General features: G+C 56.5%; 1 protein-coding gene across 1 annotated transcript; it reads left to right on the forward strand.

Moving 5' to 3' along the window:
- The first annotated feature begins 3,443 nt into the window (after window positions 1–3,443).
- Window positions 3,444–4,877, forward strand: LOC115484025 (metallothionein-1). Its single transcript, XM_030227425.2, has 3 exons — window positions 3,444–3,610; window positions 3,971–4,036; window positions 4,610–4,877. The coding sequence occupies exons 1-3, from the start codon at window positions 3,580–3,582 to the stop codon at window positions 4,702–4,704; spliced, it is 192 nt and encodes a 63-aa protein (XP_030083285.1). The 5' UTR covers window positions 3,444–3,579; the 3' UTR covers window positions 4,705–4,877.
- Window positions 4,878–11,100: the final 6,223 nt, after the last annotated feature.

The following is an 11,100-nucleotide window of genomic DNA, read 5'->3' on the forward strand; positions in this document are numbered from 1 at the left end:
AGGGCAGACAAGGGGTGATTCACCTTCTTTCTCCTCTGCCAAAGGGCTGGCAAGCACCAGCAAAATAAAACTACGTCAGCACCTATTTCCCCTGTTTCAAACACTTGTTTATCATCAGCAAACAATAACCTGAGATTTGGATCAAAGCTGAGCCTGCTTTCTAAGCAGCAATCACTCCTAGGGCTTCCGGCTGGCTTTCAGCACTTGCATGTGCTGGGTGTTTGCTGGGTGCTAAAATATTTTTTATTTTGTCCATTTGGGTTTAAAAGACCAGTCCCAGGTGCCCCTGGCCAGCCATGGCTCTCTTGCCCAGAGACCAACACAAAGAGGCAACTGGACCAGGCAGAGCTGATCTGCCCGGCAAGCAAAAGGCAATGGTGAGGGGCAGGGCATGCCCAGGGACTGTCCCCCAGGGTCCTGGTGCTGTGCCCACATGGGGTTCATGGCTCCCTGCATCCCTGCCCACAGTCTGTACCCACCAAGACACTGTGCTTTGCCAGTGGAGCCCCCCGGCTGCCTGGGATCTTTTATCTGGGTGAAGGAGGGGTCTCCAAATCCATCACTGCTCCAGAGAGGGTGATGAGCCCAGAGCAAGCACTTTGGGGGACACATGCCATGGCAGGGGAGGCTTGTAGTAGTCTGCAGGGTCCCCAGAAGGCGATGTGCTGGGTGGCTGCACCATGGGCAGCTGGAGGTTGATGCTGGTCCATTATGCACCTTGACATGCCCACAGGTGACTGGAGCCACGTGTCTTTCAGCAGAGAGCCAGGGCAGACCTGTGCCAGCTCACCTCCACGGGAGCTGACTGCTGTGCCTCCCTCCTCGCCTGCCTGGCACCAGCCTTGAGTCACTGCCAGTCACCAGCCCTGACACCTTCCTGTGGCTTTCAGCAATCAGCTGGAGACGCCTGAGGTGTCACAGGAACAGGTGCCTCTGCCACACTGTCCTGAAAGGTGTCAGCTTCCTTCTCTCCTTTCTAGGGATCCCTGTCCCTGGCATGCCCATGGTGATGCTCAGCCATCACTATCCTCCCCGTGAACATCATCTCCAGCTCTGCCTGGAGCGCTGGAGCGTCACGCTGACTCACCCCTGTTAATCCACCTGGCAATCTCGGGGGAATTGCTGGGGACAGAGCCAGGAATCCCACGCAGGGGACATGAGAGCCAAGGGGTACAGCTCTGGTATGGCAAGGGATGGTGAATAAATTCTGTTCAGGGATCCTGCCTGTTTTGCTTGGCTCTGGGGAGCAGCATCAGGCCCATTTAAATGATGGAGAACCCCCAGGCAAATGTAGGACAGAGTCCAGAAGGCAAACTGAGGCTGGCAAGACCTTATCATGGGGGGTATTTAAACAGCAGGAAGGTGTCCCCAGCTCATCATTGTCACCCCAATCACAGGTTGCTTCTGGAGGTGTCTGATTGGTATGTGTCTGCCTGACAACCCACTATTCCAGCCCAATCCCAAATTAATTATAGAATGTATCCCAAATCAATTACAGAATAGACTGGGAGCAATGTAGGATCTACCAGAGTCGTGACTCTCAGTTCTACATCACCTGGAAGATGTTTTTTTCTTTTGTGCAGAAAGAGAGGAAAGAAACTAAAAAGGGCTGGGGTCTGATTGAGAACAGATGCTGGAGAGCTTTTCCTGCACCCTGTCCTTTCAAGGCAGAGATTGTTCTCTTCCTTTTGTGTGGGCTCCACCTTCCTCCCCCTAGACTAGAGGAGAGGGACCATTTCGGAGAAGCCACATATCACTGTATCCCTGGGCCACCACCAGCTGGGGCAAATAATGCCAATAGTGCCAAAATAGTGCCAACTTTTGCCTGTGTGGCCAAGGGTGCCAGGCAGTGGGGGAAGACCCAACAGACTCAACAGTGATATTGCTGTTCACCATTAATCCATCGCAACACAGCAGGAAGCATTTCCTTCGGCATATTACTGCACCACAGGAGTACTTGATTATTGCAGCCAAGGAGCAGAGCAAATGCAAGATCCCAAGGAGATGTTGCCCCTCTGTCATGACACCAATACAGTACAGGGTGGCAGGTGACCATTTACACGTGTTTCCCATGTTTGTGCTTCCCTGCTCGCACAGGAGCAATAACAGTCTTGGCACGCGCCTGCTCCCTGGCACCGTCCCCTGCCATCACGCCCCAGTGCATCAGCAGCTGTGTGACATTCACACGGCCGCAGGGCTGGCATGTCAGGGCACTGACAAGCTGCTCCAGGGTAGAGGAGTTGAGGAAGGGGCCCATCGGCTCTGCCTTTCTTAGGCTTTTCCATCCAGATTTCCCACACTGGCCTGGAGAGGCTAGAGGAGACACTGAGTCGGGGTGCTGGCAATGCTCCCCATCAGGTCACCCAACAAGCTCCCAACAAGCCCAGACAGCTGAGTGGTAAAAATAATCCCCGGGCCCCTGTTTCGGCTGGATTAGCGTGGACAAACTGCCTCAGACAGGTACTGCAGGCAAAAGCCCAGCTGGGATAAAACCCCAAGGCAAAGGAGTCTCAGAGCAAGGGGCAGCTGGGATGGTTTATCACTGACACCAAGGAGCACACAGAAACACAGGAATGATCAGGAAGGATGCTCCACAGCTGACAATGCCTCCTGCACATGAAGCAGACTGTCCCCACACCAAAAATCTCAGCAAGCATAATTTCTTTTTTTGCCTTCCACCCCAAACCCTCACTGTGCTTTTGAGTTGGTAGGTAAAACCCGCTGGAGGAGTTGACCAGGGTGATGGCAGCTGGCCTGCCACCCTCCTCCCCTGCACACCCAGTTAATGACACACGGAAATTAATTCAGAAGAGTGGGATGGAGCACCCAGCTGGGAAGGAGACAGGGCCCCGAGGTGCCATGCATGGCGCCAAGGGGACGTGGGTGCCACTGTCCTGGGGCACTGGGAGGGCATGGCAGGCTCTGGCCAGTCCAGTCCAGCTTGTTGCTGCTCCTGCTTGCAGGAAGGGTGTAGGAACCAGAGGACAGGGTCTCATGCAGAGACTGAATCCCTGTCACATCGTGGTGCCAGCTCCCCATCACCCCACTGTGCCAGCTCTGAGAGGAGGGGACTGAGATTTCCTAGCAGTGGTGGCATTTCCTGGATTAACGTATCCCCCAAGTCAGATTGGCAGACTGATTTTGGCATCAATCAATCAATCAATCAATCAATCAATCAATCAATCAATCAATCAATCAATCAATCAAGGGCTGGACTGTGGGGTCTCCCTGAGTGCACCATCAGCCCCGTCGAGTACAGCAACACTCCTGAGACAGGTGTCATCTGTGTGATGGGATCTGGCCGTTCTCTGCACCCCTTCCAACATCTCAGCAGAGAAGGATGGTCATCCCGACAGCCCTCCCTCTGCCTGGGAGCCCCAGGTCACGCTGAGCCGCCCGGGGAGTGAATCAGCAGCGCCCGGGGCAGGCGCCGGGCTGAGCCGTGCGCAGGCTGCAGGGGCGGAGGTTTTGCACTCGCTCTCGGCTGGCCAAGGATAAATAGGAGGCGGCTGCGAGTCCTGCCAAAGCTTCCTCCCGCCGCCCAACGCGTCTGACAGCAGGCACCCGGCCCAGCCAGACATGGACTCTCAGGACTGCCCTTGTGCCACAGGTAAGGCAGCGTTTCCTTCCATCCCGGGGGGCAGCGGGAGCCGCAGCATCCCGGCGGGAACACCGACACTGCCGCCCGCCGGCCTCCTCCGCCATTCCCGAGGTTCTCTCTCGTACGGGCTGGGCCAACAGCTGAAGTCCTCTCCCAGCACTGCGGTGTCACACTGGGAGCATCTCAATGGAAAGCGGCTGGGAAATGCCGTGACCTCCCCTCTGAGCGAACCTCCCCTCTGAGCGAGGCTGAAGCATCAGTGGATGCTCGGAGGGCAGGCAGTGCTGTTCCCCGAGAATCTCTGGGTTGTTGGTATCCCCTCCCACCACCTCTTCTCAACCTCTTTTTCTCCTTTTCTCCCTGTTTTAGGAGGCACCTGCACCTGCGGGGACAACTGTAAATGCAAAAACTGTAAATGCACATCGTGCAAAAAAGGTAAGAGGGATCCCTGAGCCCCCTGGGGCGGAGGGAGCAGAAACACTCGGGGGATTTTCACTACACATCCGTGTATGCACTGAATCAAATCAGTCTTAGCATTGCCACTGGCGACTTTATTCCTCACTTAAGGTTTTTTGCCCTCCCAAAGGAGCACAGTGTGAATCCCACCCCCTCTCCAGGCAATACAAGTCACTCAGTACCACCTAAACCTGAGCATTCCCCTCAGTAGCACCTCAGGCTCAGCACAAGGGGATGCTGGGGAGGAAACTGGCACTGGGATTTCTTCTGGGTGCTCTTGGTGCTGTCACCCACAGCAGAGCTGTGTGCCATGAGCATTTCAAAGAGAGGGATTGGGGAACCCTGATGAACCCCCAGGAGTACCACACTCTCCCCCTGCCCCTCCAGTGCCAGCCCTGCCTGCACAAACACCCTGGAAGACACTGCCAAGAGCAGGGATGCTGCTAAAAGGGAACAACATGAATACATGGGAGGTCTCCGAAACAGTGAGACCTCCCGAGCCCCAGCCTGACTTCCTGAGAATGTCCTTAATTTTTTTTGTCTCTCCCACAGGCTGCTGCTCCTGCTGCCCAGCTGGATGTGCCAAGTGTGCACAGGGCTGCGTCTGCAAGGGGCCCCCCTCCGCCAAGTGCAGCTGCTGCAAATAGGGGACCCCTGGCTGCACATCTGGGGGTGATGCACATCAGGGGGGGCCAAAGAAGAATAACCTTATTGTGTGTGTTTGTTGTCTTTTTTTTATATATGTGTTCAGATTTCTTTAGTGTTTGTCACTTTGACATGTAATAAGCTACCTAAATAAAGTGATATGTATATAAAGGTGCATGAGGAACTTGGCACTTCTGTTGGGCGCGGCAGTTTCCCTGGGGAGCGGGAGGACAGTGTGTGTGGGAGGTCATGGCAAAGAGCCCATGTCTTATTTTTGCTCCTGTCTTCTAGTCTTGGCTCTGCTCTCCCTACCAGTAGTTCTGACTCTTGTTTTAACACTTTCCCTACACAATAAGGGAATTTTCCACCACCCTCTTGTTGCCCAGGGGCAAATCCCATGCTGTCTCCTCCAACCAGAGATCCTCGGGGCTAATGAGCAGCTCGTTATTACAAGCTTTCTCTGTAATAAGCACCCCAGCCCTGCCCATTTCCAGGGGGAATGTTTCTACAGCAGGTGGGGTGGCAGAGAAACAGGTTTAATTTTCCTCCTGGCAGTTTAGTTGAACTGGCTGGTAGAACCACATTGCTTATCCCCCTGCCACCTCTGCCAGTCTGGCTGGGTGCTCCTGGGGAGCCTCAGGTGACCTGGTTCTCCACTGTGGGGTGCAGTGCACATAATGGGATGTGATTCCCACAACAGGGGGCACTGCCTGCAATAAGGTTCAGTGCCTGTGATGGGACATGATGCCCAAACCAGAGTGTGATGCCCACTGTGGTTTGCAATGCCCATACCAGGATTCCAGTGATGGGATGTGATGGAGTGCCATGCCTGTGATGGGGTGGAATGCCCACGATGGGATGGGATGCCTATGCCAGGGTGCAAAGCCAACAATGGTATGTGATGCCTGCAATGCCCATGTCAGTGTGTGATGCTCACTCTGCCCAAGCACAGCCATGCTGCTACCAGAATGCTGCACACCAGGTGCCCTGTGCCATCCTGCTGCTTCCCAGGAACATGAAAGACTCTTCCTGTCCCCACACTCCTCATGGTCACTTTTTGGGTTAAAAACCTTTCCTGACCCAGCCAGTCACCACCACCAGGACTCGGTCAGGGATTTGGCACAGCCTACAGCACTGCACCCCTGCCGACAGGCTGCTCAGTGCTAGGTGATACCCCTTTGCTCCAGGAGGGCTCCTCCCTCAGGGTATCTGAGATGTCTCCATCACCCCAGACTTCTGGCAGGTGCAAAGGCCACCCCTATGTCAGCTGAATTTAGGGCAGGACGTGGCAGGCGTGGTGCAATCACACTAAGCTCTGCTCTGCAAAGAGCAGGGTTATCTTTATTCCTTCCAACCCAGAGAGATATAAGTGCCAACCATACAAAAACATCAATGGTGAGCTCACAACAATAGTGAAGGGGAGGTTGCTAATGGGATTTATCACCAAACATCTGGTTTAACCAGCAAAGTTCACAGAATCTGTTTGGCTTTGCTGGCCCCTGTGGGTTTGCACTGGTCCTGCCCCATAGCTCTGTGCTGTGCTCATCCCTGTGCCCCATGGCAGTATGATGGAGAGCAGCTGTCAGATGTTGTCCCCTGCCTTCAGGGAAAGTGGTGGGGAGAGAGGGGGTGGGCAGACAGAGGTTCCAGCATCCCCACTCTGAGCCCTGAGACCTGTGTTGGGCAGCTGCAGCTCTGCTGCTTATTTTATGACTGTTATAAAATAGAATTGGACACGGCACTCCTCTTACATGGGGACAGACTTGTGTTTAACAACTCCATACCCTGGGAAATTGGAACACCAGCCATAATACAGCAGACCCCTCTGAGCTCTCCTCTCCCCATTGATGGCATGGCCTTGGCTCAGGGGATACTCATTCATTCCTCCCTGCTCTGCTTGTGGGATGACCTCACTATGTAGTGGAAATGCTCAGATTGGGAAATCAGGCATTCTCCAGGCTCTTTTCCCATCACAGCTTCACAAACAGTTCTGTGGGGATGCTGCGCTGCCTTTTCCCGCTCACAGTGATGTGGGCCCAGGACAACGTGTCCCAGGATTCAGCACAGCCCCTCCATGTGTGATATGCAGGATTCCTAGCAATCTGGGAAATCCCCTGCTTTCCCTGCAGCTTTGGCTCGGCACAGTCATCCCTCACCTTTGGAATGGCCCCGTGCAGGGGTGCACGATCGCATTTTGGCAGGTCAGGGCTCTCTTTTCCTCAACCATGGGTGCAGCAGAACCCGCCCTGCTGGAGGGGGGGCCCGCGGGTGCAGCACATTCCCGAAGCACTGCGCTGGGGCTGTCCAGGAGGGAGGGAAGTTAATTCTCAACCCGTGTTTATGTGCAGTGACACCACACGTGCTCGGTTATTCCACCTCTTCTCCTTCCAGCTCAGTAAGTGGCGTGTGCAATGCCTGCTGGCTTCGCCTCACTGCTGCTGGCAAACACTGCCAGGAAAGAAACAACTCCGTGCTTTTGCAAACAAGCACGAGCTGTTCGTTCCCTGGCACCACCGCCCGGGTCACTGAACCTCTCCTGGTCCTAGAGCCCGCTGGCCCAGGCTCCACGGGGATGGACCCATCTACAGAACCAGCTCTGAACCCAGGCTTGCCCCACATGGGACACCACCAAGAGCAGGGGGTGCAGGCGTGGGGACAGCCTGGCCCTGGCCCAGCTACTATTTGCCATTCTGGATGTTGAACTGGCCACGGGCACGTGCGAGGTGGTGGAAGCCCCCTGGCACATAAACCTTGTGACAAGGTGGAAAACTCAGAGGGATGAGAAAGTGATTCCCAGCAGCTCCTAGCTGGCAATGCCAAGCTACCACACTGCATCCCCATGCTCTCCCAAGGGAAGTGCATGAAACTGCCACGGGAGGTTTAGATTGGGTATTAGGAAAATATTATTTACCCAGAAGGTAGTCGGGCCCTGGAACAGACTCCCCAAGGAAGTGGTCACTGCACCAAGCCAGGCTTAGGAAGTTTTTGGACAACACACTCAAGGACATGGTGCGCTTTTTGGAGTTGTCCTGTGCAGGATCAGGAGCTGCATGTGATGAGCCTTGGGGGTCTCTTCCAACTCAGGGTGCTCTATGATTCATCCCTCCTGGGAGGCCATCTGAGCACTCCAGCCCCATGGGGGCTGACCAGTGCCATCCCACTCTCCAGTAGGGTGCTGAAACAGTCTCATCCTCAGGGACAGCCCCATGCACCCCACAGCCACCCCTGAGGTGGGGGCACCACTGCACCACAGCCCTGGACACATGGGGCAGCCCCATCGGGGCTGTCCCAAGCGCGCAGGACGCGGTGGCAGTGCCGTGCCAGTGCTGTCACCCCCACACCCCGCGCATTCCAGCGTCTCGGTGCCCCGGAGCGCAGCATCTGCCGGGGAGCGGGGTGCAGGTGGGACACCCCGGCCTACCCGCAGCGGGCGGGGACAGGGGGTGGGGGGCAGGTCCGTGACCCGGGTAAGAACAGCACGGCACGGCACGGCACGGCACTGCTCCGCGGTGAGCAACGCCCCCCGGTGAGCACGGCCCCGGGGTAGGGCACGGCCCCCGGTGAGCACGGCCCCGGGGTAGGGCACGGCCCCCGGTGAGCACGGCCCCGGGGTGCGCACTGCCCGAGAGTGAGCACGGCACGGCACGGCACCGCCCCCGGTGAGCACGGCCCGAGGGCGAGCATAGCCCGGGGTGAGCACGGCATGGCCCGGCCCCCTGTGAGCACGGCCCCGGGGTGAGGACGGCACTGCACCGCCCCCGGTGAGCACGGCCCCGGGGTGAGCACGGCACGGCACGGCACCGCCCCCGGTGAGCACGGCCCCGGTGCCGGCGGCCCCGCCGCACCGTGCGCAGCGCCAGCACCGCCCCGCGTCCTGCCCCATAAAAAGCGGGCGACCGGCCCTGGTCTGCACCTCTGCCAGCCCCACCCGACCGAGCCGAACAGAGCCGAACTAGACTGAGCTAAACCGAGCCGAGCCATGGACCCCCAGGACTGCACGTGTGCCGCCGGTAAGTGCCCCGTCCTGTCCCGGCTGCCTCCCGCCTAGCTCCCGGCTGCCCGACTCCTGGCTGATCCCGCTCTCCTTCCCTCGCTCTCCAGGTGACTCCTGCTCCTGCGCAGGGTCCTGCAAGTGCAAGAACTGCCGCTGCCAGAGCTGCCGCAAGAGTGAGTTGGGATCTCAGGGAGGGGGGAGCCGGCCTTGTTTTTGGAGGGAGCTGCCGCTGCCCTATGGGACATCCACGGGCATCTCTCTGCTCCGTTGGGAAACTTCTTGTGCTGTGGGACTCCCTGGGCACCTCGCTGCTCCATAGGGGAACCTCCTTGCTCTGTGGGACTCCACGGACACCTTTCTGTTCCACAAGGGAGCTCTTTCTTGCTCTGTCGGACCCAATGGGGACGTCCCAACTCTTACCCTGTAGACAACCCCATGGAGACCCCATCACTCCCTCTCTTGCCCTGTAGGACCTTCATGGGATCCTTCCCTCTTCCCCTGGCCCATTGCAACGCACACACACCCTCCCCTCTGGGGGGCTGCTCCCACCCTGTAGGACCCTCATGGAGAACTCCAACCCATTGGATCATCAGCCCTGCTCATGCAGAGGTGGTGTTTCCCACTCTCCATCCTGCCCCCCTGCCTCACAGAACCCCAGTCCCTTCCACCTACCTCCTAACTCTTGTGTCCCCCCCAGGTTGCTGCTCCTGCTGCCCCGCAAGCTGCAGCAACTGCGCCAAGGGCTGCGTGTGCAAGGAGCCGACGAGCAGCAAGTGCAGCTGCTGCCACTGAGCCGCTCACCTCTGCCTGTAAATAGTCGGCACGCTTTGGGGACGGGGGTGGGGGGCACAGAAAAGCCTATTTTTTTGTTTTTGTTTTTCTTCTTTTGTATTTTCTGTACCAGTGGTGAAACTGGATGGAAATAAAGGAATTTTTCTGGAGGTACAAGTGCTGCTGTGGGGATGGGTTCGAGGCTGACCATTTTCGCCACTTGGGGCACCGAATTGTCGCTGCAGGGTGGGAGAGGACTGCGCCCAAACATCCCCTATCCTTCTTTAACTGGGCTCTGCACCTTCCTTGAGGGAGAAAAGGAGCTTCACAGGGCACAGGATGGACCTCATCCTACATGTGGGGTTGGTGTGGGCATCTTTAAGGTGCTGGTCTCCCAGGGAGGACGGGTGACACAGCCAGAGGTGTGGGCAAACAATGGAAGGAGGGGCTCTAGTCCCTTCCAGCCTTTCCTTGGCCTCATGGCAGGTGCCTCTGCACCATGTTAGGGGCTTCCTTTGGCTGAAAGATCTTGTGGGATCAAGCGTGGCGGGTGGGAGGGTGATGAGTACTGGCAAGATACCTGCCCTGAGCTGCTCCTGGAAAGCACTTGGACAAATTCTAGTGGGGACAAACTTCCCTTCCTCAAGAGCTCATGCTTTGCAACCCCCAATCCATTGAAGAGCAGATCCATCCCCAAAGGGACACTTCCCCTGCAGCCTCCCATGCCAAATACCTGCAGCTACAGTGCCTGGCTCCTCCTGTGGGCAAAACCTCCAAGCACTTCTTTCCAGCTCATTTTTGGGAAGCACCTTGCTTAAAGCTGCAAAGACCTCCAGGTGCAGGAGGGCAGGTAACCACAGCCATGAATACAGTGCTTGGCTGTCTGGATTTGGGCTGGCTGCTGGGATGGGGGAGGGAGGGTGGTGGGAAGATGCATGGGATGTGTTTTGCTTCCGAAAGTCTCTGCCAAGTGGAAGAGTCACTTTTTAGGCACCTGCCTGTCCATACACGTCTCCTGGGTGTGCCCCACCACAGATGTAAGTTCCCAGCCATGCTTCCCTCACCCATTTTGTGCCTCTTTGGAAAATGGGACAGCTCTGCCTGACAGGAAAATCTCATGCAGACCTTGATGACAAGGCAGCAGGGGCACCATAAATTTCAAACCCAGAAAAAATTGGTCACTTGGGTACCCACATAATCCTTTCTGTTAGGCTGGGTGGCACAAGATGGGGTGTGTGCACAGTGGGAGCATGGCAATATCAGTTCTCAGGGATGTTTCAGGCATCCAGGATGGTCCAGTCTCATCCTTTCCCCCAAAGTCTGCCCAGCTTCAGCACATGGCTCTGCAGAGGGTGCCCAGACTGCTCAGCACCCAACTTTGCCAGTGAGAAAAGCAGCACCTTGCTCAGCACCCATTTGCCTTTTAAATGTGCTGCCTTATTGCATCAGTGCGTCTTTGCCTAAGCAGCCTCCCAGCACTGCTTGTTGCAACAGAGGTGTAGTGCTGGAAATGGGTTTTAAGGGTCTGCCCTGCCCTAAATACATTTAAAAAACAATCCCATGGGAAGACGCTTTGCTGGGAAAGAAGACTGGCATGGCTCTGCCACTGGAGCCATATGAAGCAGGGCTGTGA

Source organism: Serinus canaria, chromosome 11 (assembly GCF_022539315.1).
Source record: "Serinus canaria isolate serCan28SL12 chromosome 11, serCan2020, whole genome shotgun sequence".
NCBI classification, from domain to species: domain Eukaryota; kingdom Metazoa; phylum Chordata; class Aves; order Passeriformes; family Fringillidae; genus Serinus; species Serinus canaria.

Bases quoted from the DNA above. Each gene is read 5' to 3' on its own strand.
- LOC115484025 (XM_030227425.2), top strand. From the start codon at position 3,580: ATGGACTCTCAGGACTGCCCTTGTGCCACAG. The intron at 3,611-3,970 runs GTAAGGCAGCGT...TCCCTGTTTTAG, and splicing joins GGACTGCCCTTGTGCCACAG to GAGGCACCTGCACCTGCGGG. The intron at 4,037-4,609 runs GTAAGAGGGATC...TCTCTCCCACAG, and splicing joins ATGCACATCGTGCAAAAAAG to GCTGCTGCTCCTGCTGCCCA.